The sequence below is a fragment of the Rhincodon typus genome, chromosome 40 (assembly GCF_021869965.1).
Source record: "Rhincodon typus isolate 14 chromosome 40, sRhiTyp1.1, whole genome shotgun sequence".
In the NCBI taxonomy this organism is placed as follows: domain Eukaryota; kingdom Metazoa; phylum Chordata; class Chondrichthyes; order Orectolobiformes; family Rhincodontidae; genus Rhincodon; species Rhincodon typus.
Window position 1 is genome coordinate 1713146 of NC_063371.1, and position 27400 is coordinate 1740545.

General features: G+C 44.9%; 1 protein-coding gene across 6 annotated transcripts in view; it reads left to right on the plus strand.

Moving 5' to 3' along the window:
- The window catches only part of dmtn (dematin actin binding protein), a 50566-nt gene that overhangs the window by 9688 nt on the left and 13478 nt on the right, over nt 1-27400 (plus strand). For 4 of the 6 annotated variants that reach the window (XM_048618475.1, XM_048618473.1, XM_048618472.1 and 1 more), the window contains 9 exons: nt 9088-9166; nt 10523-10571; nt 12192-12275; nt 14563-14718; nt 15798-15842; nt 16966-17092; nt 19340-19387; nt 21971-22120; nt 26003-26112. In XM_048618475.1, the coding sequence (XP_048474432.1) occupies nt 10563-10571; nt 12192-12275; nt 14563-14718; nt 15798-15842; nt 16966-17092; nt 19340-19387; nt 21971-22120; nt 26003-26112 (729 nt within the window). In that variant the 5' untranslated portion in view covers nt 9088-9166; nt 10523-10562. The remainder of the gene's footprint in view (nt 1-9087; nt 9167-10522; nt 10572-12191; nt 12276-14562; nt 14719-15797; nt 15843-16965; nt 17093-19339; nt 19388-21970; nt 22121-26002; nt 26113-27400) is intronic. The other 2 variants (XM_048618477.1, XM_048618474.1) reach the window with 2 other exon arrangements.

Consider the following 27400-nt stretch of genomic DNA (forward strand, 5'->3'; position numbering starts at 1 on the left):
AGGGTCAGTGCTGAGGGAGCGCCCCACTGTCAGAGGGTCAGTGCTGAGGGAGTGCCGCACTGTCACAGGGTCAGTGCTGAGGGAGCGCCGCACTGTCACAGGGTCAGTGCTGAGGGAGCGCCGCACTGTCGGCGGGTCAGCGCTGAGCGAGTGCCGCTCTGTCAGAGGGTCAGTACTGAGGGAGTGCCGCACTGTCACAGGGTCAGTGCTGAGGGAGCGCCGCACTGTCGGAGGGTCAGCACTGAGGGAGCGCCCCACTGTCGGAGGGTCAGTGCTGAGGGAGCACCGCACTGTCACAGGGTCAGTGCTGAGGGAGTGCCACACAGTCGGAGGGTCAGTGCTGAGGGAGCGTCGAACTGTCGGAGGGTCAGTGCTGAGGGAGCGCCCCACTGTCGGAGGGTCAGTGCTGAGGGAGTGCCGCACTGTCGGAGGGTCAGTGCTGAGGGAGCGCCGAACTGTCGGAGGGTCAGTGCTGAGGGAGCGCCGCACTGTCGGAGGGCCAGTACTGAGAGAGCGCCACACTGTCAGAGGGTCAGTGCTGAGGGAGTGCCGCACTGTCACAGGGTCAGTGCTGAGGGAGCGCCGCACTGTCACAGGGTCAGTGCTGAGGGAGCGCCGCACTGTCGGCGGGTCAGCGCTGAGCGAGTGCCGCTCTGTCGGAGGGTCAGTACTGAGGGAGTGCTACACTGTTACAGGTGATCTCTTTTGAATGAGACATTACCGAGACCCTAGACGGATAAAAAGATCGCACGGTACCTTTTAAATCGAAGAGCAAGGGATCCTGGTATCATTATGCAGATATTACACCCTAAAGCAAAATCAGAAAATTAAACATAGATCATCTGCTCCTTTACCAAGTGTGATCAGTCCTCCTTTTGGTATTTTCAAGTCAATAATTGGTTTAGATGCTTCCCTTTTATTGTTTGGGCTACATTTAGCTGCGGCAGGCCTCTTCTCTCTTATGACAGTTCATATCAAAGTGGGCTCCTGAATTAGGCCTTCGCCCCAGTTTTATATTTGGGAAGCAGGGCCTATTTAAGGCCCTTCCGAAACTGCAATTCAGCAGGTACTTTCCACATGAAAACCATCACACTGGATGTGCACAGCCTCCCATTAACTGCCCACCAAAGCTGAAACAACTCCGCAGAGGCTTCTAGCTCATTACCACGTCACCCCTTATTTACGTGTGGAGCGTCCTTGACACTGATCCAGCTCCCTCAGAGCCAGCTTTCAGAGTGAACAGAACCTCCTGTTTATATCTGTCCGCCGGGCTCCCTGATTGGAACCAGATTAACAGCCCCAATCCGGGAATTCAGCTTCTATGAGGTCCACCTGACTGACCTTATCAGATTCACTACATTCCACCCGCTATGAGTCCGAGGACATAGGCTGGTTCTTTGTTTTGTAGCTCCTCATAGGGCACCGGGTCAGCTTCCTCCAACTCCACCTCTGATACAGGTGGCATGTAACACACAGTAGCTTGCTTCTTGCGCCCGAAGCGTCTTGTTAGAAATTCATTCTCCTCTTCAGGTTGCAACATCCGCTATGTCCATCTCAGATTCTGAGGTAACTTCAACGTTTGACGGAGAGGGAGAACCCACAAGTTCTGGAACAGTTGGAAAGGCAGTCGAGAAGCCTGGATCATTTTACTCCCATACCGTCTGCAAGTTTGCAGCTTTCATATGGACTACATGCTTGTTCTGGGCTGTTGCACCTACCTGAAGTTCATATGTCACTGGTCCTGACCATGCAGGGCCATTCCCATGGTTCCTACACTAAATTTTGTCCCTTGAAATAAACTCTCACTCTTGCTTAGCAGAGTCTTGTGTCTGGCATTGGCATTCCTGATGCTGTTTCACCCACCCCTCCCAGGTCTGGGAAGATCAGATTTAACCTGGTGCAAAGTCTTCTCCCCATGAGCAACTCTGCTGGAGCTATCCCTGTAGTTGCAGGAGGGCTGGTCCTATAATCAAATAGGTACCAGGACAGTTTGGCAACTCATGAAGCTGTAGGCTGTTTCTTTAAGCCTGCCTTGAAAGTTTGGACTGCTCTTTCTGGCAGACCATTGGATGATGGATGATATGGTGCTGTCCTTATATGCTGAATGTCGTTTGACTTTAGAAAATACTCAAATTCCCTGCCCATTATCTGTGACCAAAACTTTCAGGAGTCCATGTCTTGCAAAAAATGCGTGCAGTATTTCTATTGTCGTCCCCGTGTTTGACGAATGAACTCTATGCGTGTCCAGCCACTTTGAGTGGGTGCCCACAATGACTAAGAACATACAGCCCATGAAAGGACCTGCATATTTGACATGTATCCGAGTCCAGGGTTTAGATCGCCATTCCCCAAATATGGAAAAGCTGCTGGCAGTAATTTATGTCTCTGTTGGTTCTCCACCAACACTGCTATGTCTGCATCTAATCCTGGCCGCCAGGCCATAACTTCTCACCAGCATCTTAATTTTGGAAACCCCTGGACGACTCTGGTGGTGTTCAGCCAGTATCTGGTGACGACCTTTGCTCGAGGCAATAACGATATTCCGTCCTGCCCATCATGATATTCCGTCCTGTTTACTGTTAGTTTAAAATCCCCACAATGGTGAACCAACACATCAGGCTTCGCAAAACTGCCCATTCTGCAAATTGGCCTGGTTTGATGATTCCTTTGCTCTCCAGCTTCCTAATTCCTGCCTCTACTTTTACCCATAAGGCAAATGGCACTGGGCAGGCCTTACAGAATCATGGGATTGCTTCCTGGTCAACATGTAAAGTGGCCTTGTCTCCTTTAATAGTCCCTGGACGTTCCTGAAAAACTTCTAGGTATTTAATTAGGACTTCACTCAGGCGGCCATTTTTTAATTGAAAAATGTTGAGCAAATCTAGGTAAATCTTTCTCAACCAGTTCTGTCCGATCAAGCTTGGGCCCGAATCATTTACTACAGCTGCTTCTCATGACAGACCAGAACTGAAGCTGTACCCTTCATCTGCAAAGGTTCCCCGGTATAGGTTCTCAGTCTGGCTGAGGTCTTGCGCAAACTTAAGGGTTGGAGTCCAGAGTGAATTTTGTTAAAGAGTGGTTCTACGATCACTGAAACAGCCACGTCAGCATTGACCTCCATCACAACCGGGTGACCGTTTAACCAGATGTTTATTTTGATTGGTTCTGATTTGCATGTTGCTAAGCAATTTAAGTGTTCCAACCCAGATGTAGGTGAATTTTCCAGGGTGTGCACTTCCCTGGATACCAGCCTATGAATTCTCTTACTCTATTTAGTCTTTCACTGTCTCGAGTTCACATACTGGCGGCAACTTTAATGGCTATAATGGCCAGATTCTGAAGAAAATGTTAACCATTTGGCGGAGACTTGGCTTTGTTTTGGGGTTTTGCTGTGGGCTGACCTAGAGTCCCTCTGTTTCGGATACGTCATGAGTGAGGCCACGAAATCGCCTTCACCCAAGTGGTGTTCCCCAAGCTCAGTTGGACTGACAAGGGTGTCCACTTCCATTGGAATACCCTGTAACTCATATGCTCCACTCGCCGCATTTCCCAGTGATAAAGCCAGTTGTAGTGCCTGTCTGAAGTCCAGTTGGGCTTCAGCTAGTAGGCGTTTTTGCATGTTGACATCATTGATCCCACATACCAACCGGTCTCTCAGCGTCTCATTTAGAGTTAAACCAAAGTCACATGCCTCTGCCAGTTGTCTTAACTGAGTCAAAAAATTCTGATACAAATAACCCTGGTTCTTGAATTGCCGAGTAAAACTGACAGCAGAATTAGAGGAGGCTTGGGGTTGTAATATACCTGAACTGAATCAGTCAACTTATGAAAGGTTTTAGTGTCTGGTTCCTCAGGGAAAGTTAGGCTCCTAACTACCAAAAAAAGATGCGGGTCCACAAGCAGTCAGGAGAATTATTTGTTGCTTTTCATTTGCCCCAATGTCATTAGCCCAGAAAAAAATAACGCATTCTTTTCACACACTGAGCCCAATCTTTGACAGCAGGATTGTATGAGTCAAGCTTCCCAATAACGGCATGATGCCAGAAATGCTTATCCCAAAACAAAGACTCGTGTTGCAAGCAAATTTCTTCAGCAGCGTGCTTTTCTCTCGTCACCACTGAAAGAATTCCACAGAGGCCAGTATCCCGTAAACAATTCACATGGAGAGTCCTTGACACTGATCCAGCTCCCTCAGAGCCAGCTCTTGGAGTGAACAGGATGTCTGACCCTCCTGTTTCTATCTGTCAGCCAAGGCTCCCTGTTAAGACAAAATAAACAGCCCCAATCAGGGAACTCAAATTCTATGAGGCCTACCTCATTACAATCACTACAAATGTGACCAGGCAGCAAACTTCTTCCCTACCCTGTATTCAAACAGTTGTCAGTGTGTTTGTGTGGAAGGGAACTCGCCTCTATTAGCTCACGTGGAGACTTAATGCGAAAATGCCTCAGCAGAATGCAGGCCATGTGTCAGCAAAACACTCTCAGCCAGCAAGAGCAACAAACAATGGATGGCAAAAGCCAGAGGCCAGCATCCAGCAGTTCAGCACAATGCGGCACACAATTAGGCACCCATTGCTGCCATTCTCTTAAGCCTGTTAAAAACAAAAAGGTCTAGCAAAGCAATAATGGAGTGTTTATTTGTCCTATTAATTACACAACTGCAAAAGCAACTGTTCAGAACATTGATGTGTTTTCAGACAGGATTGTGTTTTGAATGCAAAGGCACCATGCTGTGGGTCATTCGCCGCATATTGACAACACACTATGACCACTTTCGCTGTCAACCCTAACCTCACAGGTTGTCTCTCCCCCTCAGTTGCTGCTGTTTGAGTTGCTGTGCTATTCCTGGTCTGGCTGAGTGTCAACGTATTTCCACTACAGAGACGGAAACAGGAGCCCAGTGAACTAAAGTTCAGATTTTCACCCCTAATTAGTAACGGCGATGAGTTTCCTGTCCCCACAGTCTTCAAGGTCCCTACCTCTCTGCAGGGCCATGTTATGGAGAAGTGAGCGAGACCCTTGCAGGAAGGAACTGGGGTGGGTACCATACAGCTGGTTTGGGCACTGCACCGTCTGCTCTCTAAGGCCTTGATGCCCTATCTGTACAGTTCTGGTCTACTTGCCTGAGGAAGGATATACTTGCCACAGCAGGCGATGCAGTGCAGGTTCACCACATTAATCCCTGGAGTGGTGGGACTGTACGAGGAGAGATTGAGGAGGTATTCTCTGGAGTTTAGAAGAATGAAACTTAATTTCATTGCATCATAGAATCCCCTACAGTGTGGAAGCAGGCCTTTTGAGAGTCCGCACCAAACCTCTCAAGGGCATCCCATCCTATTCCTATAACCCTGCATCTCCCATGGCTAACCCATCCAGCATGGACAGCCCTGGGCACTATGGGACAGTTTAGCACAGCCAATCCACCCTAACCCACACATCCCTGGACACTATGGGCAATTTAGCATGGCCAATCCACCCTAACCCGCACATCCCTGGACACTATGGGCAATTTAGCATGGCCAATCCATCCTAACCTGCACATCCCTGGACACTATGGGCAATTTAGCATGGCCAATCCACCAAACCTGCACATCTTTGAACTGTGGGAGGAAACCCACACAGGCACGGGCAAAATATTCAAACTCCACACAGACAGTTGCCTGAGGCTGGAATCGAACCTGGGTCCCTGGCACCATGAGGTAGCAGTGCTAACCACTCAGCCACCACACCACACATTCAAACTTCCGACAGGTCTTGATAGGGTAGATACCCCCACTGGGCTTGTGGGGAGGGGTGATGGAGGATCATGATCCTAGGGGCAGCAGCCTCAGAATGAGTGGGAGGCCATTTCAGACTGAGACAAGGAGGAATTTCTTCACTCAGAGGGTGGGGAACCTGTGGAATTCTGAACCCTGGATGGCTGTGGATGCTCAGTACTAAGTATGTTCAAGGCTGAGACAATTAAAAATTGTGATAGTATTGGAAATGGTGTCGAGTTCCAGGATCAGCGGTGATCTAGGTGACGAGTAGACAGGCACAAGGGGCCGAGCGGCCTTCAGTTTATATGTCCCTAGGTTTCCATCAGTCCTGTATTGTTTAGCCTTCATGAAGTGGGTATATATGTCTCGTGACCTTGGTGTTATAGCTCTATCTGAGACACTGAAGAGCTATTCAGCTAACCCCTGATAGGATCTAGGAGCGAAGAAATTCAAGCTCACGGTTCCCTTGACTGCTCCTGTGTGCGATCTTCACTGACCAAGGCACACATATCCACCACAGTCAAAAACCTGATGGTCTGAAATACCTGCACTCCCCAGGTCCCCACCCTGCATGACCCTACAGCCCTCTACCAAATTCTGCTCACCAAGAATGCAGAGCCAATCTGAGCCAGAACTCTGCAAATAACTACAAAAGTCTCAACCTCAACCTCTGAGCTTGCCTCTGTCTCGTGTGGCAATACAAAGGCTTTATGAGGTGTATTTTGTCCTGGTTTGTTTAATGAAAAAAGGTTGCAAATGAGGTGTCGAGCAGTCTACTCACAGCCAATGAAGTAGACAGTTTGCAAGTCCTTGGGTTTTTTTCCTTAAAAGTTGGAATAAAAGAAGTATCCTGAATGAGTGGGGTCAAGCTCCCACAGAACCAGGATTTTCAATTTCAGCTTTCTGCTGTTGCTGGGGTCTTGAAGCTGGACGTGGAAGCTCCTATTCCTCTCAACTAGAATCATAGAATCCCTACAGTGTGGAAACAGGCCCTTTGGCCCAATAAGTCCACACCGAACCTTGGAGCATCCCACCCAGACCCATCACCCCATAACCCACCTAATCTACACCTCCGTGAACACTACGGACAATTTAGCATGGCCAATCCACCTAACCTGCACATCTTTGGACTGTGGGAGGAAACCGGAGCACCCGGAGGAAACCCAAACAGACACGGGGAGAATGTGCAAACTAATTCCTATACAACTAAAAGCTGGGGTTCTCTTCCTGCTGCTAGAATTGCATGTGAGACAATCTATTTTACTGAATTTGCCTTTGCCAAGGGTGTGTTTATGGTATGTTATTATATTGGAACAGGTACTGTTTAGTAGTTAAATAATCTATTACTCTGTCAAGTTTTCCAATCGAGTTAAGTTAGTCCAATTTCTCCTTTCTTTTGTCATCTTATAACTATAGTGTATAAATAAAGTGTGTTTTGCATGCATTTACGGTAAGGGGGGGGAGGTTTAAAGGAGTGTGATGGGCAGGTTTTTTACACAGAGAGTGGTAGGAGTCTGGAACTTGCTGCCGGGGTGGTAGTGGAGGCAGATATGATAGGGACGTTTAAGGGACTTATAGATTAGCAAGGAATGGAGGCATATGCACCAAGGGCAGGCAGAAGGAATTAGTTTAATTTGGCATCATGTTCGGCACAACACCATGGGCTGAAGGGCCTGTTCCTATGTTGTACTGTTCTGTGTTCTCTATGTTCTATGCTTCAATTGAATTGCATCCAGAACGCAATGCCAGGCACTTAAGTAGAAGTTAGGGTCTAGGCTATCTTCTTAACATATCTTGAGGGGGTTTGGTCTGGTCCATAACACTGGCTAGTGACTTGCTCCTTCTGTTATGCTTCATGACCGGGACGGGGAACTCATTGTGAACAGATATTGTGGGGACTGGTCTGACTGGACTGCTCTCCCTGCCACGAGCTGATTTCACTGACACATCAATATGCTGAAGGGTGCTACATCTGGGCAGATAACCATTCCTGCTCAAAGGGCTACATGCAATGTCAAACCATGTCCATCTTGATTCTCCTTACTGGAGAACTGTCGGTGTTAAAAGGTCAAACACAAGTGAAGTCAGACTCACAAATTGCAAAGGAAATGCCAGAGAGAGTCCTCGTGGTTTAATTCAAAGGGTGGAGGCCATTCAGCTAACCAAGCCTGTTCTAATTCATTGCCTGAACAATCCAGGGCTGATTACATCACCCCGATGTTCACCTTCTGACTCTGTTCACTCTCTATTTGCCCTGTTCCTCACTGACTGTAGCTCATCCCGAACCCACTCATTGGGCTGTTAGCTTTCATTTCACAAAGTGTGTCACACTTAACAGCACTAGCTTAAAGACAGTGGCAAGATTTAATATGCTGTGTTTGTTCGTCAGATCTGCTTACTATTTCTTTGGATCTAATCAGCTCAATAGAGAAGAAGCTTGCTTATGATGACCTCAAATTACTTCTTAGCAAAACGATAACTTATTGTACTAACAATCAACCTTCACTTCACTGTTCTGAACACGTTAAATAAGTTGAATGCTCAAACAACCAACACCATCTTGAGTGTTATGACTGGGGGAGGAGAGTTGGTCAGGGAAACTCCACATAGGATGGAGATATCTTTAACATTCACTACTGTGAGACCTCAGTTTAATGGCTACCCTAAGATACAGCTTCTCCAGTACAGTAGCACTCTAACAATCAGAACTGCAATTTTCACAACGCATCATCCCCACAGTACTGACCCTCCAACAGTGTGGCATTCCCTCAGTAATAGCCCCTCGACAGTGCATCACCTCCACAGCACTGACCCTCCAACAGTGTGGCAGTCCCTCAGTAATAGCCCCTCGACAGTGCAGCACTCCCTCAGCACTGAACCTCCGACAGTGTGGCACTCCCTCAGCACTGACCCTCTGACAGTGTGGCACTCCCTCAGCACTGACCCTCTGACAGTGCAGCATTCCCTCAGCACTGACCCTCCGACAGTGCCCACTCCCTCACCACTGACCCTCCGACAGTGCCCGCTCCCTCAGCACTGACCCTCCGACAGTGCGGCGCTCCCTCAGCACTGACTCTCCGACAGTGCCGCATTCCCTCAGTACTGACCCTCCGACAGTGCGACGCTGCCTCAGCACTGACCCTCCAACAGTGCCCATTCCCTCAGCACTGACCCTCCGACAGTGCGGCGCTCCCTCAGCACTGACTCTCCAACAGTGCAGCTCTCTGTGACTGCTGCATGGTAGTGGTAGGAAATGATCTGTTGATTTTTGGCGAATCAACTGAGGTTAAAAACAGAGGAATTGAAACCTTGTTGTTTTTCACAGAGAAGAATTATTCAGCCTGTGCAGCATGCCAGAGAAGAAGCAATACTCTCAGAATGCACTGACGTTCATCATTTAACTGGTACAGTATTTGTTAGTAACCTTTCACACTGCTAATGCTGTTTCTTAATTTTGCGTGCACAGAGTCAGCAGCATGCACTCACCTCTTGTTCTGTCTTAGTTCCATTGTATGTAAAATGGTGACCCCAGAGGACAGGAGAAATGGACAGAGTCCTTGAGCTAGAGTTAGGACGCTGACTCACTAAGAACTAGATTTGCAAAATCATTAAAAAATTGTAAACTGAGCCTTCAGCTTTATTTCTGGAGAGACAGAATTGAAAAGTACAGGGTGTTATACTAAAGCTGAATCGCACGGTGGTTCAGTGGTTAGCACTGCTGCTTCACAGCGCCAGGTACCTGGGTTTGATTCCACCCGCGAGTGACTGCCTAAAAGGAGTTTACACATTGTCCCCGTGTCTGTGCAGGGTTCGCTCCGGTTTCCCCCCACAGGCCAAAGATGTTCAGGTTAGGTGGAGTGGCAATGCTAAAATTGCCCATAGTTTCCAGGGATGTGTACATTAGGTGGATTAGCCATGGGGAATGCAGGGTTACAGGGAGGGGATGGGATGGGTCTAGGTGGGATACTCTTCGGGTGGACTCAATGGGCCAAATGGCTTGCTTCCACACTGTGGGATTCTATGATTCAACCTTGGTCATCGCACACTTTGAGCTGTTTGGGGTCACCATATTGTAAAATGGATAGGAAGTCAGTGCAGAGATAATTGATAAGGAGAATACTAGAAATGCGACTATACACATCCAGAAAGGATTGACAGGCTGGGCCTTTTCCATAGCTATATGGGACAGTCCCCAAGAAATCCAAACAGGAATTGAGAAGGAGCCTTTTCACCCCAAAGAGCCATGAGAATATGGAATCCCCTCCCACAGGGAGTTTCTGAAGTGAACCTTATCAATGTCTTCGAAGGGGGCGATAAACAGGTCCTTGAGGGAGCAGGCGATTGAGGGTTAAGATGATGGATTTATGGGAGGGAACAACATGGAGTGAGTGGGCTGAATGGCCTGTTTCTGTGCATCCGCTATCTGAAAGGCATATGCTGTCACATCCTCATGAGGCCAGAGGAGCAAGGTCCTGTACAGACACACGTTGGCAGGTTCAGCAAGTTTGTATACATCAACGTACCAGACACTATTTGGATCCCTGCTTTGTGCATTCCTCAGGAAGGATATGGAAGGGGTGCAGCATCGATTTACCAGGATGATACTGGGGATTTAAAGGCTTACATTACCAGCAAAGGTTGCAATGACCCAAATAATAAATAAGATTTGGTTCGTGCGCATGGAGACAAACTGACTTCAAAATAGCCTTTGGAAGAAATATCGAAGGTTTCTCTTTTCATTTTTCAATCTGTTCCTGCAGACTCATCAGCTGATCAGTGAGTGCAACTGCGACTGTGAACATGCAGAAGGTAGGATTAATCTCAGAGATTGCACTGTGTTACTGTGTGAAATCTCAGGCACTGATGTTCCAACAACTGCTGGGTGTGTTTTCGCTCAGTCGTTGTGAGCTGTTGAGAGATGAGAAAGCCTGGATACCCAAGCATAAAAAGACTGTGAGGTTCAAAGGAAACCTTCCCATCACTTCCACATGACATGGTCTTGATAACCGCCAATAAACATACTCCTGGAGACCTCCCAGTAAACACTGACATACTCCTGGAGACCTCCCAGTAAATACTGACTCACTGCCGGAGACGCACCCTGTAAACACTGACACGCTCCTCATTAAATTCTGACACACGCCAACAAACCCTGTGTAAATGCTGACACATTCCCTGGAGACCCTCACTAAATATCGACACATTCCTTGGTGCTGTCATTTCCAGGGATACACTGTGAATGATGACTCACTCCCGGGGACCTCTTTAAATACCTGAGATCCCTGTAAATACTAACAAACTCCCAAGGGACTCCCTGTTAGTCTAGATCCACAACCAGAGGCCTCTTGTAAATATGGACACACTACGCAAATGTAAATCCTGACACAGTGCTGGGACTTCTGTTAAATACTGATCCACTCCCAGGAGAATCGAGGAGATAAACACACAATCCCCGGGAACCTCTGAAACTATTAACGATCTAAGGCTCCCAGCATTTCACAAATCAAACATCACTGAATACTGAATGATGGTCGGTGTTGGTAATCCAATCAAAAGTTGGTTACATTTATCAGCAAATCTTCTGCTTGGCTACTTGCCTGTGACTGGCCATTTGTCCCTCTCTCTGTGTGGGGCAGTTTGAAAACACAAACAATTCCATCGCTCACTCGAGCTTCCAGGGGGTGGGACGAAAGCAAAGAATCAATGTTTGTGCTGCCTCTTCCTTGTCCCCTCTCTGACCTTGAAATGTCTAAGCACACGGTGGGAAGCATCAAATCACTGGAAATCTGAGATTGCAACAATCCTTATTCCATAGCCTCTTATGTTGCTGATACAGGTTTGGTGCTGTACTGAAACACTGGATACAGCAAATACGGAGGGAGCCTGTGGTTTTCTCAACCATTTAAAAACATCCAGGATACATGTGTCACTGGAAAGGTCAGCAATAGTTGCCAATACCTAATTCCCCTTGAGATCAGAGGGTGAGCCACCTTCTGGATGATTGAGTGGTCGGCTAGTCCATTTCGAGGGCAGTTTCAGGTCAACCATATTCCCAGTGGATCGGGAGTCACATGTCGACCAGATCCGCTAAGGATGACAGATTTCTTTCCTTCAAGACCTGAGTGAAGCCAATCGATTTTTGCAACAAGGCCGACTTGCCAAGTCACCATCATTGAGACTGAATTTCTATTTCGGATTTATTTAAATCACTGAACTTAAATTCCAGTGGTGAGCTTTGACCTCCTGCTTCCAGGTCTCCCGATTATTTGTCGTGCGAGATAACACATTTGCTATAATGTCAGTGTTTTCCTTCTCAAACAGTAGTTAGACAATACACCAAAGTGAAGACTGTTTGACAGACTTTCGCTCAATAGCTGCACCTCACTTACATTTGTCCAACTAACATTCTTCCTGATTTTTTTTTTAAAGTCACAGCCATCCCAAACATCACCGGGAAGTGTCAGCTCCACCCGTCCATTGAGTGCTCCTGGATCTCCAGGTTCAACAATATGCGTGAGTACCAAGTTTTCCAATCGATCAGGCCGTTTAGCAAGCTACGGTTTCCACCTTGCTGTGTACAGATGCTGGGTTAGTACTTTGATGTGTACGTGTAAGATAATAAGATACGAGAATAGAAGTAGGCCGTTCAGCCCATCGACTCTGCTCCGCTATTCAATGAGATCATGACTGCTCTGATCATCCTCAACTCAACTTTCCTGCCTTTTCCCCAGAACCCTTGATTCCACTGACTGTTAAAAATGCTTCTCTCAGCCTTCAGTGATCTGTGCACATATACCCCAGCTCCCTCTGCTCCTGCACCCTGTCTAGAATTGCACCCCTGATTTTATATTATCTTTTAACATTCTTTTGACCAAAGTACATCACCTCAGACTCCTTCGCATCGAATCTCATCTGCTACCTATCTGCCCATTCCATCAACTTGTTAATGTTCTTTTAGAGTTCCACACAGTCCTCCTCACAGTTTACAATTCTTCAAAGTTCAGTGTCATCTGCAAACTTGGAAATTGTCGCCTTGCACACCCAGATGCAGCACGTTAACGTACATCAGGAAAAGCAAGGGTCCCAATACCGGCCCCTGGGGAGCTCCACTACAAACCTTCCCCCAGCCTGAAAAAGTAACTATTAACCATTACTCTCTGTTTCCTATCCCTCAGACAATTCTGTCCGCATGTTGCCACTGTCCTTCTTAAACCATGACCTACAACTTTGCTCACACTTTGCCTGTTATATGGCACTGTGTCAAATTTCGTCTGTCAATAGCATTGACAGGGTTCCATTACCTCTTGAATAAACACCAGCAAGTTTGATAAATATGATTTCTCCTTTAGAGATTCACGCAAGTTCTTCATCATCAACCCACCTTTCTCCATGTGATGACTGATTCTGTCCTAAATAACTGTTTCTGGAAGGTTTTTTTCCATTCCTGAAGTTAAACCAACTGCTCTGTCATCATACCAGGCAACATCAGAGGAGCAGGAAAGTTGACGTTTCGGGTCTTCAGAAGGGTCCCGACCTGAAACATCAACTTTCCTGCTCCTCTGATGCTGCCTGGCCTGCTGTGTTCCTCCAGCTCCACACTGCATTATCTCTGACTCCAGCATCGGCAGTTCTTACTACCTCTGTTCTGTCATCATTATCCTTACAATCATTTCTGAACAAAGGCATCACGTTGGCTATTCTCCCCGGTGGCAGACAAATCATTCCTATTGACAGATGGAGTTTTACAATTACTTAGAACAGTACTGATGCATTTTAGTTTGCAGAGGGACTGTCCTGAGGGCCAGTGGTCTAGAGAGTGTTGCTGTAGACTGCAGCACAGACTACGACCACTCGCTGAAAGCAACATTGAGAATTTCAAGTTTCTGTGGGGGAAAGCACAGCAGCTAAGTATTGTATTGCCCCCTTCTCTTCCTTCCCCTCTCTCCCCCAGTGTTTATTTCATGCTGCCGACTGTATGAGGGTGAGGATTCAGGAGATATCCCTGTCAGGAAACGCTGGCACAAATTGTAGGTTAAATACGTTACGGACCAGACCAAACCCCCTCAAAATATATTAAGAAGGTAGCCTAGACTCTAATTTTTTCTTATTTTAAAGGTAAATGTAAGGTGTTGTGTTCCAGTTTTGATTGGTCAAACTACTCGATGTTAAGCAAAACATAATTTATTCATACATTCCAGATAAAATACAACAAAAGAAAGAATAAAGAAAAAAGATTGGCTTAGCTGTAACTCTATTGAAAAACTTAACAGAACAATAGATTCCGTGACTATTATTAATTAACTGTTCTAATCCCATAAACACACTCTTGGCAAAAGGTAAATTCAGAAAGCAGATTGATTCACATGCAACTGCTGCAGCAGAAAGAGAACGCCCAAGCTTTTAACTGTAACCGAGACAAGGAAAAAAAAAAGCTTCCACTTCCTCAAGACCTCAGCAGCAACCGCTACTAAAAAACTAAAAATCCTGGTTCTGTGAGAGCTTGACTACACCCATTCAGGTTGCTTCTAATGTTCCAACTTAAAAAAAAACCAAGGCCTCACAATTTTATTGGCTTTTCAAATAGACAGCTCACCACCCCTGTCTTAAAACATTACTTTAAAATAAAGAACAAAATAACATCTTAAAGCTACAGCATTGTCACAAATAGGAAGGAAAAGGTATGAAGTGCTATCGACACACAGAATCACTTCAGTCCCAGCTCCTTCTCGGGGCTTGTTGTCACTTTGAATAAAGTGCACAAGTAAAGGGAGCTGCTCTAATTCTCTCCTCTGCCCTACAGGCGAAGATGGATAACCAGGTGTTGGCCTATAAAGACCTGGCTGCGATCCCAAAAGATAAGGCAATATTGGAGATTGAGCGGCCAGACCTAATGATCTACGAACCGCATTACAGCTACTTCTGTGCAGAGAGACCAGAGCCAGTGGGGTCTGCTGAGGTACACTGCTTTGTTGGCGAGAAGTGACAAGTTTTCTTAAGAGCTCTGAGCATTGAACGTGGCTGTACTTGAGTCAAGTGGCCATTCTTTCTGTCAGCCTTGAATGTCAATGTCAACAGCAGTTTGCAATAGCTGATCCTGGCCCTGCCCTTCCCCTACATCTGCACATTGTTGAGATATCACCATCATGTAGAAGGTCATAGGATCCTACTGTCATGGTGACATCACAGCACAGAAGGAGGCCATTCAGCCCACTGAATAATCTAGCTCAGTCAGTTTCAGTCACTCGAGAATCCTGCTCCAAGTGGATTACCTAGCTGATTGACTATTGCCAACCGGTAATGTTCAGTGCTGGCTGAGGATGATCCCAGTTTAAGTCCCAATTGGCGAACAAGTCCAGCATTGCCCTGAGCTAGAGAAAGAACTGATAACGCCAGTGTGCATCCAGTGACGCAGTTGAAACTGTGTGTATTGCTATCAGCCCTAAACATCTGGGCAAGAAGGCAGCTCCTGTGTTGACAGGGCCCCTGGGACTGCCACAGTGTGAGTCTGTGCTTCAGAACAGGCACTGCAACTGCAGACGGCAGTGTGTTTGTTTCTGAGGATGACTTTTGAGCAACTTCTACAATGACAGAGACACTGTAGTTGCCATTGTTGGCCATTGTGAAAACACCCAATGCATTCTTCCCATTGACTGATTTATTGTAGCGACATAATTAACCTGCTAAAATAATGCTGAGATCTTTCACACACATGGCTGGTCTTTTGCAGAGATATTGTGAATGTATTCAGATCGAGCATGCAGCCAGTCATGTACTTGCCTGTTGTAGAACAGCTTGAGACCAGTGATAAATCTCTGGTGCAGCAAATCTGTCTGGGACCATTTCTCATATTTTGTAAATGATAGTCCAAAGTAGTTGACCCTTTGTGGACATTAGGTGTTGGCTCAACTCCTAGCACAGTAACGAGCAGAAAATTTAGAGTCATGGTTTTGTGGAAGCTGTCCTTAAATGTGTTTCCATTCATTTGAAACAAGACTTCGGGTTACTCATTGTAATTAATGTCCTTTCTTCCTACAGCGCTCACAGTCACCACGCCCGATGTCTCCTCTCACCTATCCTGAGGTAAGGTAGAGTGATCGATCCTCATTATATGAACTGGCCTGTCATAGAGCATCCTTATCTGCTGAAGCTACTTCAGGAATATCCTGGATTCCAAATAGCTCTGGCAACTCTGCAGCCACCTTTCCCAGAATTCCCTGCTTGACTCCTCACAATCAGGTTTCCAACAAGGCCACGGTCCTGAAAGAGTTTTCAGCAAAGTCTCAAGTGACGAAGGTGACTGTGGTGAAACAATCCTCTCTTCATCACAGAATCCCTACAGTGTGGAAGCAGGCCATTCACCCCTCGGGTCCACACCGACCTTCTGAAGATCATCCCACCCAGAACCACCCCCTATCCAATCCCTATAACCCTGCATTTCCCATGGCTAACCCACCTAGTCCGTACATCCCTGGACACTACGGGGCAATTTAACATGGCCAATCCACCCTAACCTGCACATCTTTGGACTATGGTAGGAAACCTGAGTACCGGAGGAAACCCACACAGACACAGGGAAAATGTGCCAACTCTCTAGTTTTCTTGACTTGTCTGCAGTTTTTGACACCGTCTGTGGGTTTCCATGACCGTCCAGCTGGCTAGCACTGCTCTCCCTTGGTTCCATTCCTATCTACCCATCTTGCAGCCTATGCCCCAATGCAGTGAGTTGTCTTTCTGCCCCTGCACCCTTTTCCCCTAAGTATGGATTCTGATACTCCTCCTCATCCTCGTTCAGCCGCAGTTCCCCATGCCACCCTCTGTGGCCCCACCACATCATTCTGAAACACAGTTCTCACTGACACCCAGCTCTATCTTTTTCACTGCCATCTCCCTCAAACACTCAGCCAGTGTCTTCTGGGAGCAGGTCAGTTCCCCCATCCCCCTCAAGGCTAGTCCCTGTGTCCAACATTGGACTCCACGCTGGTTGGTAAATCCTCAGTTTGGCTCTGCCAAGCTGCCACACTGGAATCTTCCTTGATTTCCTCTTGCCCAGTCCAGTTGTCAACCAGATCCATGAGTCCAGTGATGGAGAATTTCTTTCCGGCTGTTCTCCTGGCTTGGTTCACCCCACTGCTGGGCTGCCAGGCAGGCAGCAGTATCAGGTGAGGGCAGTGCACACTAACTGTGAAACTCCATCTCCTTTCAGTACATGGTGCATAAGGAGAGCCGGGAATGGGCAGATGGGAAGTCTCCGGGATCCACGATGGGATCAGCCAGCAGTCGCCGCAGCTACCCATCCACTGGCAGCCTCCCACACCATTTCCACAGGCCAGGTAAGGACACAGCATGTTCTCTGACTAGTGCCTGATTCCTCATACTCTGCTCACACTCTCAGCATTTGCCCTGCATTAGGCACCAGGTTTATAGATCACATCCCAGTTATTAACAAGACTTAAAGGATTTTATTTGCAAACAGATCAATTACAACTAACTGAATATCATAAAGAACAAGTGTGTGACTTTAAACTACATCTCCTTTTCTCTCTGCCTCTCTCTATCTGTGAAACTCCCTTGGTCTCTGGTCTCTTCTGTATGTCTGTGTGCGTGTCTGTCTCTGTCTCTCTGTGTCTCTTGTTCGGAAGGGGACAAAGTTGAACCCCTCTGATAGTTAAACCAAAACACAAGCCCCAATATGCCATGATAGGATCAGAGGTTCACTTCTAATAATTACCCCTGAAACATCCAGAAAACCTTGCCCTTCCCCTCGTAATCTATTAAAAGTGTGGTTAAAAGAAAGAAAATCCCATCTCCATTTTACAAGTAACAAGAAACAATTTATTTATTTAACCCAACAATGAACAAGTTAACAAAACTACGAACAAACCAACAATTCCCCCCTTAGACTGCTAACTACTCCCTAACTGGTCTAAATTCTACTGGAATACTGTTTAAATAAAACCAAGTCCCACTTAATAAACCCAATTATAAGAGAACAACGAATTATAACTTAATCTCTCTAACATTGCACAGACTGTCTTCTGGAATATTCTGTCATCTCCACTCTCTTCACAAATGCTAATTCCGTTAATTCTGCTGTCAGGGATTTTTTAATTCTATAATTTCTTCAATGAGGACTTTGAGCTGAAAAAAAACACCATGGTCTTTTGATGACTTAGATGGGCTTTCTCTGAGAGCTGAATGTTGCTAACTTTGGCAGGTGGCGGATGGCTTTCTCCAATTTTCTAAATGCCCTTGGCTTATATACCCGTAACGACATAATCAAATTCTTATAATATGATTGGTTTCTTGTCAACACCATCAGATTTAAATTCAGTTGGTTTTCTATTTCCAGGTGCTTCATTTAAATTAATTGGCCAAATTCAAACTTGTTGTCTTAGAAAAAATGCTGCTTAGCTGTTCTACGCGAAATGTTTCCATTCGGGCACTGTCTGTGTGCACCTGCATTTATAAACTACCAAGCACAGGCAAAGCACAAGCACTTAAAGGGACCACAGCACTCTTTCCCCCATGATCAGTTTTACCGACAAATTCTAACTTCCTGCCTTCCAATTCATGAATTCTCTACCCAACTTCGTACCACTCTGTTTCTCTCTCTCTGAGTCTTTGTTTCTCTGTCTGGGTGTGTGTGTGTGTCTGTCTCTGTCTCTCTCTGTCCCTCTTCCTCTGTGTCTCTGTCTCTCTGCACTCTCTGTCTCTTCTTTCCTTTGTCTTTCTCTCTTTTTGTCTGTATCTTTCTCTGTTTCTCACTGACTATACCTTCCTCTCTACCTCTCTGTCTTTCTCTCTCTCTGCCTATTTCTGGCTCTTCCTTTATCTTCCATCTCTTTTTGTCTGATCTGTTTTGTTTGGGTGAACCCGACGATCTCTAATCCTCATTGACATGCCCTCTTACTCGCCTTATGCTAAAGAACAAGGTCATGCATTGAAAATTCAAGCTTGGAATCTAACGCAGGCAGCAGCACTTTGGGAAGGTCAAGGAGGGATTGTGCGGGAAAAGACATCAGGACCCTCAAATCTTAGAGATTTCTAGCTCACTCCCTTCAATAGCACAACGCAGAGTACAAGATCATGGTAATGAAAGCCTTGTATTTTTACAGTACCTCTCATAATATGAGATCCTTGAAGTGTTACTGTAGGGGAATCAGCAGTCAATTTACAGGCACAAGTTCATCCAAACACCAATGGGATAATGGCTATATAATCTGTTTCCACAATGAGGGAGAAATATTGTCCAGGACACTGCTGTGCTTCTTTGAGCCGTGTAATGGGAGCTTGTATGTTACCTGAGAAAGCAGAAAGAGCCTTGTTTCATTGACTCATCTGAAAGATGATACCTCCAACTGTACAGGGCTCCCTCAGAAATGGTGCCCCGTGCAGCCACTTTTCATTGTTTGGAAGTCACTCAGGAAGCAAGTGCAAATATGCTTAAGAATTTTCCCTGGGGCTTTTCTCAAGGACAACTGTAACTTCAGACGATAACGAATGATAATAATCGTTGATGGACTATGGAGACGGGTACTCTTTGAAGTTTCAACATTATTGTTTCGTTTAATTTCTAGATATTGGCACCAATATGTACAGGAAGCGTCCCATCTACAAGCAGAATGGTACAGTCTGTTTCATTTCTTCCTATTTCAGAGTAAATCTCTTGTTTCTTCCTTGCGTTGTGGCCATGTGGCAAACCTCCATCTAAGGAGACCCCAATCATCCTACCTACACTTTGTGACTTTCTTTCACTGGTATACTGGGGACAATCCTTTTTCTGGAACATCACTGGGGGAAAACTTCAAACCTCCCTCTCCAAATCTGGGACTCTCCTGCCTCAAGCTCTTTGCGTCACTGCCTCTCTCCCCACCTTCAAGTTTCACCCAAATGATTTTAAAATCATTTGTACATCACATTTGAAGTCCAACTGCTTTGTCCTCTTCCATCTTTGCAGGGGTCTTCCTTCCAACAATAACTTGATATAACAGTAACCCTATATAAATGCCAGTTATGATTCCCCTTCATATTACAAGAGCACAGTCAGTCACTGCCTTAAGCAAAGCTGAGAAATTAGAATGTAATGTGATTGGGTCAGTTTTCTGACAGTACAGAGGTAGGTGAGAAAGTAAGCTGTGAAAAGGGTACAAATAATCTGCAGAGTGATAGATATAGATAGGTTCATTGAATTGAATTGAATTAGCTTTATTGTCACATGTACTCAAATGAGTACGGTGAAAAGTTTACAAGTCGCCAACTTACGGTGCCCTCTTAGGTACAACGTACCTAGGTACAGGTTCTTCAGTACAAGTTCTGAGGGAAAAAATGGATAAAGAGGTGGCATATAATGAGGGTAAATGTGAAGTTACCCACTTAGAAAAATAAAAAAAAACACTGATTTGAAATGGTGAAACTGTTCAGCGTTGCTGTTCAAAGGAATTTGGACTTTTTTTACAAGTAACACAGAAAGTTAACCTACAGGAACAGCAAGCAATGGGGCAGGCAACCCGGAATTACAATTTATCACGAGGGGTTTTAGAGAACAAATCTTGCCACAAACTGGTGAGATTACATCTGGAGTATCAAGTATAGTTTGGTTTCCACGTCAGAGGAAGAATATTCTCAATGTGGATGCGTGCAAAGGAAGTTCATGAAACTGATACCTGAATGGAATCCCTGCAGTGTGAAACAGGCCATTCAGTCCATCCAGTCCACACCGACTCTCTGAACAGCATCCCACCCAGACACACCACCCTAACCTATCCCTGTAACCCTGCATTTCCCATGGCTAATCCACCTAGCCTGCATATCAGTGGACACTATGGGCAATCCACCTAACCTGTACATCTTTGGAAACCATAGCACCCAGAGGAAACCCACACAGACACAGGGAGAACATGCAAACTCCACATACACAGTCGCCCAAGTGTGGAATCGAACCCAGGGCCCTCACGTTGTGAGGCAGTAGTACTAACCACTGTGATATTGTGCCGCCTTGGATATTCCATCAGGACTGCGCGCGTTGAATGAGTAGTATGTTCTCTGTTGAGATGAGAAGAATGAGATCATGTCTCATTCAAACATGTAAGATTCTGAGAGGGCTTGACAGGCCAGATTCTGAGTGAACATTTTCTGTGGCTGGGGAGTTCAGAACTAGAGGGAACAGTGTTGGCTAATTCTGGCTGCAGAGTAAAATATGTCTTCACTCAGAAGATTTTAAATTAGAGGTCCCTAACCCAGGGAGTCATGAATGCTCAATCATTGAGCATATTCAAGGTAAATTGGTTGACTTAGATCCTGCCAATTAGAGTCATGACATATTATTCCTTCATCTTTAGGCACTCACCCTAGTCAATAATTTGCCTTTACTTCCATGAGTTCCAACCTCAGCTGACAGTTTCTTATCAAAGCCCTTTCAAAGTCCGTATTGAAAACATTCACAGACAATTCTCCAACCATTTTAATCACCTCTTAAAAAAATGTGTAGTCAGAGTCCTCAGGCATGACCTACCCTTTCCGAATTCACATAGGCTCTCTCTGATTCAGCGAAAAAGTTTCAGGGTGTTCACTTTGCCCCTTAATTATATACCGGAATACATTCACAACAATGCGAGGCTAAATGGAAATTCCCTGATTTCCTCCTCTGACCAATCTCAAATAGAGGAATGACATGTACAGTTTTCCAAACAAAAAGAATAGTGGAACGTTTCTGAATCGAGAGATTAGGAAGAATATCATTTGGGCACGTGTCATAATCTCACCTGCGTCCTTTAAAATCCTGGGATGGAAACCATCTCATCCAGGGAACTTGTCACTTTTTATACTGACATTAATTTCTTTGTTACTGTTAATTTCCTTGCACTAATGATGGTGGTTCCCTATCTCCAATTCAATATTAGTTTGCCTAGGCAATCCAGCACACTATTTTCCTTTACTGTATATACTGAAACAGTCATTATTCGTCATGCTGACCACTATCTTTTTTCTCATTTAATTGTAAAATATTTTCAAATTGAGTTTGATAGCGCTTTCCAAGCATCCCTTCTCGAGTTCTTCGTGTCTGTCCTGTCACCTTTTGTTCCTGCAGTGGTGTATCTGAAAGTACATTCTCACCACCTCATCTTCATGAAGCCTTTAGCTCCTCACTGCAATTAGCTCGTTGCTTCAGCTCAGAAGCTCACAGTCTCCATCTTACCATCTTGTTCCAGAGCCATCAATTGTGCTTCCACAGAGTAAATACATTGAGGATCTCATCATTGAATCATCAAAGTTTCCGGCTGCTCAGCCTCCAGATCCCAATCTTCCGGCAAAGATCGAGACAGAATACTGGCCTTGTCCTCCCTCACTTGCTGTCGTAGGTAAGACCCAGTCAACATAAAGACATAATCTTTCTGCGTTTTTATCATTGATGTGACTTCAATGCTGTGGCTGGAAAGGGACTGGACATCAAATATGTTCACAAATCTCTGTCATACCTTGGTCCACTTCCCCTCACTCCTAACATTTCCTCAATCATGCAACTGCAGAGGGTGTCACACTTACCCATTTGCTCCCTTCCTCCTCCCTGTCCAAGATGACACAGTATTTCACATGTCCTTCTTTCAATCTAGTCTATAGCATTTGCTGCTCACAATACAGTCTCCTTTACATTGGCAACACTGCAATAGACCAGACCAGAACCTCTTAAAATATTTTAAGAAGGTACCTAGGCCCTAATTTTTTCTTATTTTAAAGGTAAATTTAATGTGCTGTGTTCCAGGTTAGATTAGTCACTTAACATTAAGCAAAACACAATTTATTTAAACACTACGGTTAAAATACAACAAGTGAAGAAGAACTTAGAATAACTGAACTCTATTGGAAAACTTAACAGAATAATAGATACAGTAACTATTACTAATTAACTGTTCTAATACAGTAATATGCCATAAACACACCCCGTGGCAAAAAAGCACACTCAGAAAAATAGAGATAGCAAGAACTGCCGATGCTGGAGTCAGAGATAACACAGTGTGGAGCTGGAGAAACACAGCAGGCCAGGCAGCATCAGAGGAACAGGAAAGCTGACCCTTCTTCAGGTCCCGACCCAAAACGTTAGCTTTCCTGTTCCTCTGACGCTGCCTGGCCTGCTGTCTTCCTCTAGCTCCATACTGTGTTATCTCAGAAAAATAGATTTGTCTCACAGGTAACCCAGCAGCAGAGAGAAACCCCAGCTTCTAGCTGTAACCAAGGGAAAAGATAGCTTTGATTTGTTCAAAATTCCTGCAGCTTCTGCCCTGTTGAGACTCCAATAGCATTGCTTAAACTTAAAAAAACCTAGAAATCCTGGTCTGTGAGAGCTGGCCACATCCAGCCAGGCTGCTTCTATTGTACTAACTTTTTTAAAAAAAACCAAAGGCCTCACAAGCTGTTTACATTACCACAGACAGCTTAGTGCCTCTCATTCAATCTCTCTCTTAAAAGAAACCAGGAGAAAATACACCTCTTAAAGCCACAGCACTGTCACAACACCAAGCACAGACTGGGTGACCACTTTTCGGAACACCTCTGCTCTGTCTGTAGCAATGACCCTAACCTCCTAGTGGCTTGCCATTTCAACAAACCATCTTGGTGTCATGCTAATATTCTGTCCTGGGTGTGCTGCAAGGTTTGAACAAAGTATACTGTAAGCTGTGGGTACAAAACCTCATTTTCTGCTCAGGCACTTCACGGCCTGGTGGTATCTGTATTAAATTCCATAATGTTGGAAAGTGGCTGCATTACATCTTTTTTCCATATTTCTTATATTCGCCCCAACCCCACAACTCCACAGTTTTGTTTGTGTCTTGTTTACTTCAACAAGAAAGGACCCATTCTCTCCCTTTCACACCCGTTTTTATATCTCTTTTTCTCTTTCTCCACCGTTAACCTTTGCCTATTGCAGTGGATCTGTGTCTCTGTCAAAAGTATTAGAAAGCTCAATTTTCCAACACCTTCCGGTTCTGGAGAAGACTCATACTGGTCAAAAACGTTCACTTGGTTTATCTCTCCAGAGATGCTGCCAGACCTGCTGAGTTTCTCCAGCAATTCCTGGTGTTTATCCCAGGGGTCCCTGCTCCTGTTAGGAAGGGTTCTCACATTTCCATGGATACCAGCGTCAATAGGTTACACATAAATATACAAAACAGGAGCAGGAGTAGGCCATTTGGGCCCTTGGGCCTACTCTGCCATTCAATAAGATCCGATTGTGTTCCATATTCCACATTCTCATCCAGGCCCGAAGCCTTGGATTCTCTTGCCTGGCAAAAAGCTATCTTCCTCTACCTTAAAAAGTTTCAATGACTCTTGTTCAGCACCTTCACAGACACAGAGTTCCAAACTATTTCTCCTTATCTCTGCTATAAAACATGCTCCCTAGTTCTGGGCACACCTGAAAGAAGCGGCACTCTTTTCCACATCCACCTGGTCAAGATCATTCAGCATCTTTTGTTCTTCAATCTTATCACCCCTCACTCAAAGAGTCACAGAGTCACACAGCATGGAAACAGACCCTTCAGCCAACTCGTCCACGCTCACCAGATATCCTACATTAATCTAGTCTCATTTGCCAGCATTTGGCCCATATCCCTCTCAACCCTTCCTATTCATGTACCCATCCAGATGCCTTTTAAATGTTGTAATTGTACCAGCCTCCACTACTTCCTCTGGCAGCTCATTCCACACACGCACCACCCTCCTAATGAAAAAGTTGCCCTTTAGGTCCCTTTTAAATATTTCCCCTCTCACCTTAAACCTATGCCCTCTAGTTTGGACTCCCCTATCCTGGGCAAAAAGATACTGGCCATTCACCTTACCCATGTCCCTTATGATTTTACAAATCTTTATAAGGTCACTCCTCATCCTTCGATGCTGCAGGGAAAATAGCCCCAGCATATTCAGCCTCTTCCTATAGCTCAAACTCTTTCAAATTCTACTGGAAACAAGCCCAGCCTGTCTGGCCACTTGTTACAAAACAACCCACTCAATCCAGGAATCAATCCAGTAAACCTCCTCCAATACTGAAACTGCTCACAGTATTTGAGATGCAGTCTCACCAATGCCCCACATTCCCACTCCTCCTTGCTGTAGCTCCAATGCATGCATAACCTTAGCCCCCAGTCCACTTCACTTCACTCCTGAGCTGAGTTTGGGCAGGGTACATTTCCGTAAGCAACGTGACCATTTGGAAGTTTTGCCAAAAAATGGGCATTCTTCACATCTGTGTTCAGGTAGGAAAGTCTGGCAACTTCTGAGAGTGTCATTGCCACACACCATCATGCCTTCCCTGAGAATTTTCCACATGTGCTCCTTCCTAGCCCTGACAATCAGAAATGGGAATGCTGTCTGAAATCCCAGCATTGGAACCCATCTGAATTGGAATTCCAGCAGTGTTTGATGAGACTGTGACAATGCTATGGCTTTAACATATTTATTTTATCCTTTTTTTTATTTGAAGTGTGGTTTTAAGATAGAGATGCAGAGCTGTCTATGAAAGCCCATAAAGCTTGTGGGGCCTTGGATTTTTTTTAAAGTTGGAATAATAGAAGCAGCCTACATGGGTGGGGCAAGCTCCAACAGAACCAGGATTTTTGTTTTTTTTAGTTTTCAGTAGCAGTTGTTGCTGCCATCTCAGCAGGATTTGAACACTGCAGTACATCTCTCCCTGCTACACTCCCTCTCAGAGTTTTCTCTTGATGTTTTTTGCTCCTGCTGCTGGAGTTGCATGTGAGACAATCTGTTTTCTGAATTTGTCTTTGACAAGGGTGCGTTTATGGGATGTCACTATATTGGAACAGTTACTCTTCAGTAGTTGAACAATCCATTATTCTGTTAAGTTTTCCATGAGTTAATTTATTCCAATTTCTTCTTTCTTTTGTTGTATTTTAACAACAGTGTATGAATAAAGTGTGTTTTGCTTCAAATCCAGGTGTTTGATCAGTCGAATCACATCCGGAACACAACACATGCCTCTAGAATAAGAAAACGTTAGGTTCTAGGCTATCTTCTTAATATATTTTGAGGGGATTTGGTCTGGTCCATATCAGAGCAAAGCCATTGGATATTTCCCCCAGTGTCCAGCTCAAAGCCAGGATAATTATCGAGAGTACTGTAGGAGTTTGCACACTCTGTAGAAAACCTGGCCCAACTGGTAAATACTGCATTGAAATCTCCAAGCCATGCTGAGACACAGGTTAATAGCGACTTGATGACATTCCTTACAGAGAAAGAATGGAGGAGAAGATTCCCTTCAAAAGAGGATGAAGAGGATGAGGATGAGGAGGATGATGAGATGAAACAACTGCGTGAGATTCAGAGGAAGGAGCTGGACAAGGTGGGGGAGGTGCCTGGCTTTGTAATGCATTGTTAGTTTCAGGGTACGAGTCATGGGCCATGTCTGGATACGTTAGTGGAGGTTGTGACTGTTTTCACTGGACTGGACGCTAAAAAAAACTCAATGACTATTTCAAAGAAGAGTGAAGGAATTATTCTCAGTGTTTAGGTCAATATTTGTCTATTAATCAGTACTATAAAAACAGATTATCATGTCAATGTCACACTGCTGATTCTGGGAATATGGTGGACAGAAATTGACTACACTGCAAAAGTACCCCATCAGCTGTAAAGTGCTTTGAGCTGTCCTGCGGTTCTGAAAGATACTATCTAAATGCAAGTCTTTATATACTGTTATGGTTCCAGCTGATGTTACCACTGGACAAGTTAGACCCCAGAATAAAGTCTTGCTTGATAGATCATATGTTTCCTTTTACTTATTTTTGTGGCCATTCATTGAAACATAGGCATACAAGATTTTCTTTAACAATAAAACAGAGGTTTATCACATAAAAGGGAAAAAAGCCATCTATATATAAAACATAGTTCGAAATATGTGAGAACACACAGCAAAACAAATTCTCAGCCATTCCCCCATTACGGTGGAGAAATCAATCAAATCCAGTCAAATTATTCTTTTCTAAAAAATCTTTAGGTTTAACTTATCTGCTTTTCTCTAGTTCTGCCCTGTGAGCTGTGAAATCTTTTCTCACGAATACTCGTGACACAGAAAGCTTAGATTTTCTCAGTCCTTTACAAATCTGCAGATTTCTAACCAAACACTCCTATTCTGAAAGTTTCACAAACTAAACTTTTACACCAACATTGTTGGGCTTTCCCTGAACTGTGGTACAATTCTTTCTAGGAGAGAAACTATTTTTGCTTTTGACCACAGTCTGGTCTCCTCCAAAAGATTTTATTCTCTGAGTTTTCTGAGCTAAAGTCAATCTTGGATATTCTAATTTCAAAGCAAGGTAATGTCTTTCAATGATCACCTCCTCTGTCATAAGTCCCACAATATCAACAATCATCCATTAACACTCCAGGGGTTTGTAGTCACTTGCTGTCTGACACATAGTGGATTCAGTCACTATTCTGGAAAGGACTCTCTGACCTTGTTTTATTTTAAACCCTTCACAAAAGTAATCAATGCCCATATGTCACTAGTTTGAAACCCAAATTCTAAAAATGAAGATCGCACATCTTTATACACAATACCCAAGCATACAGTTATTTATGGACTCATAATATGTATTTAATACATTTCCACTGGAGTTACAATTGCTTGT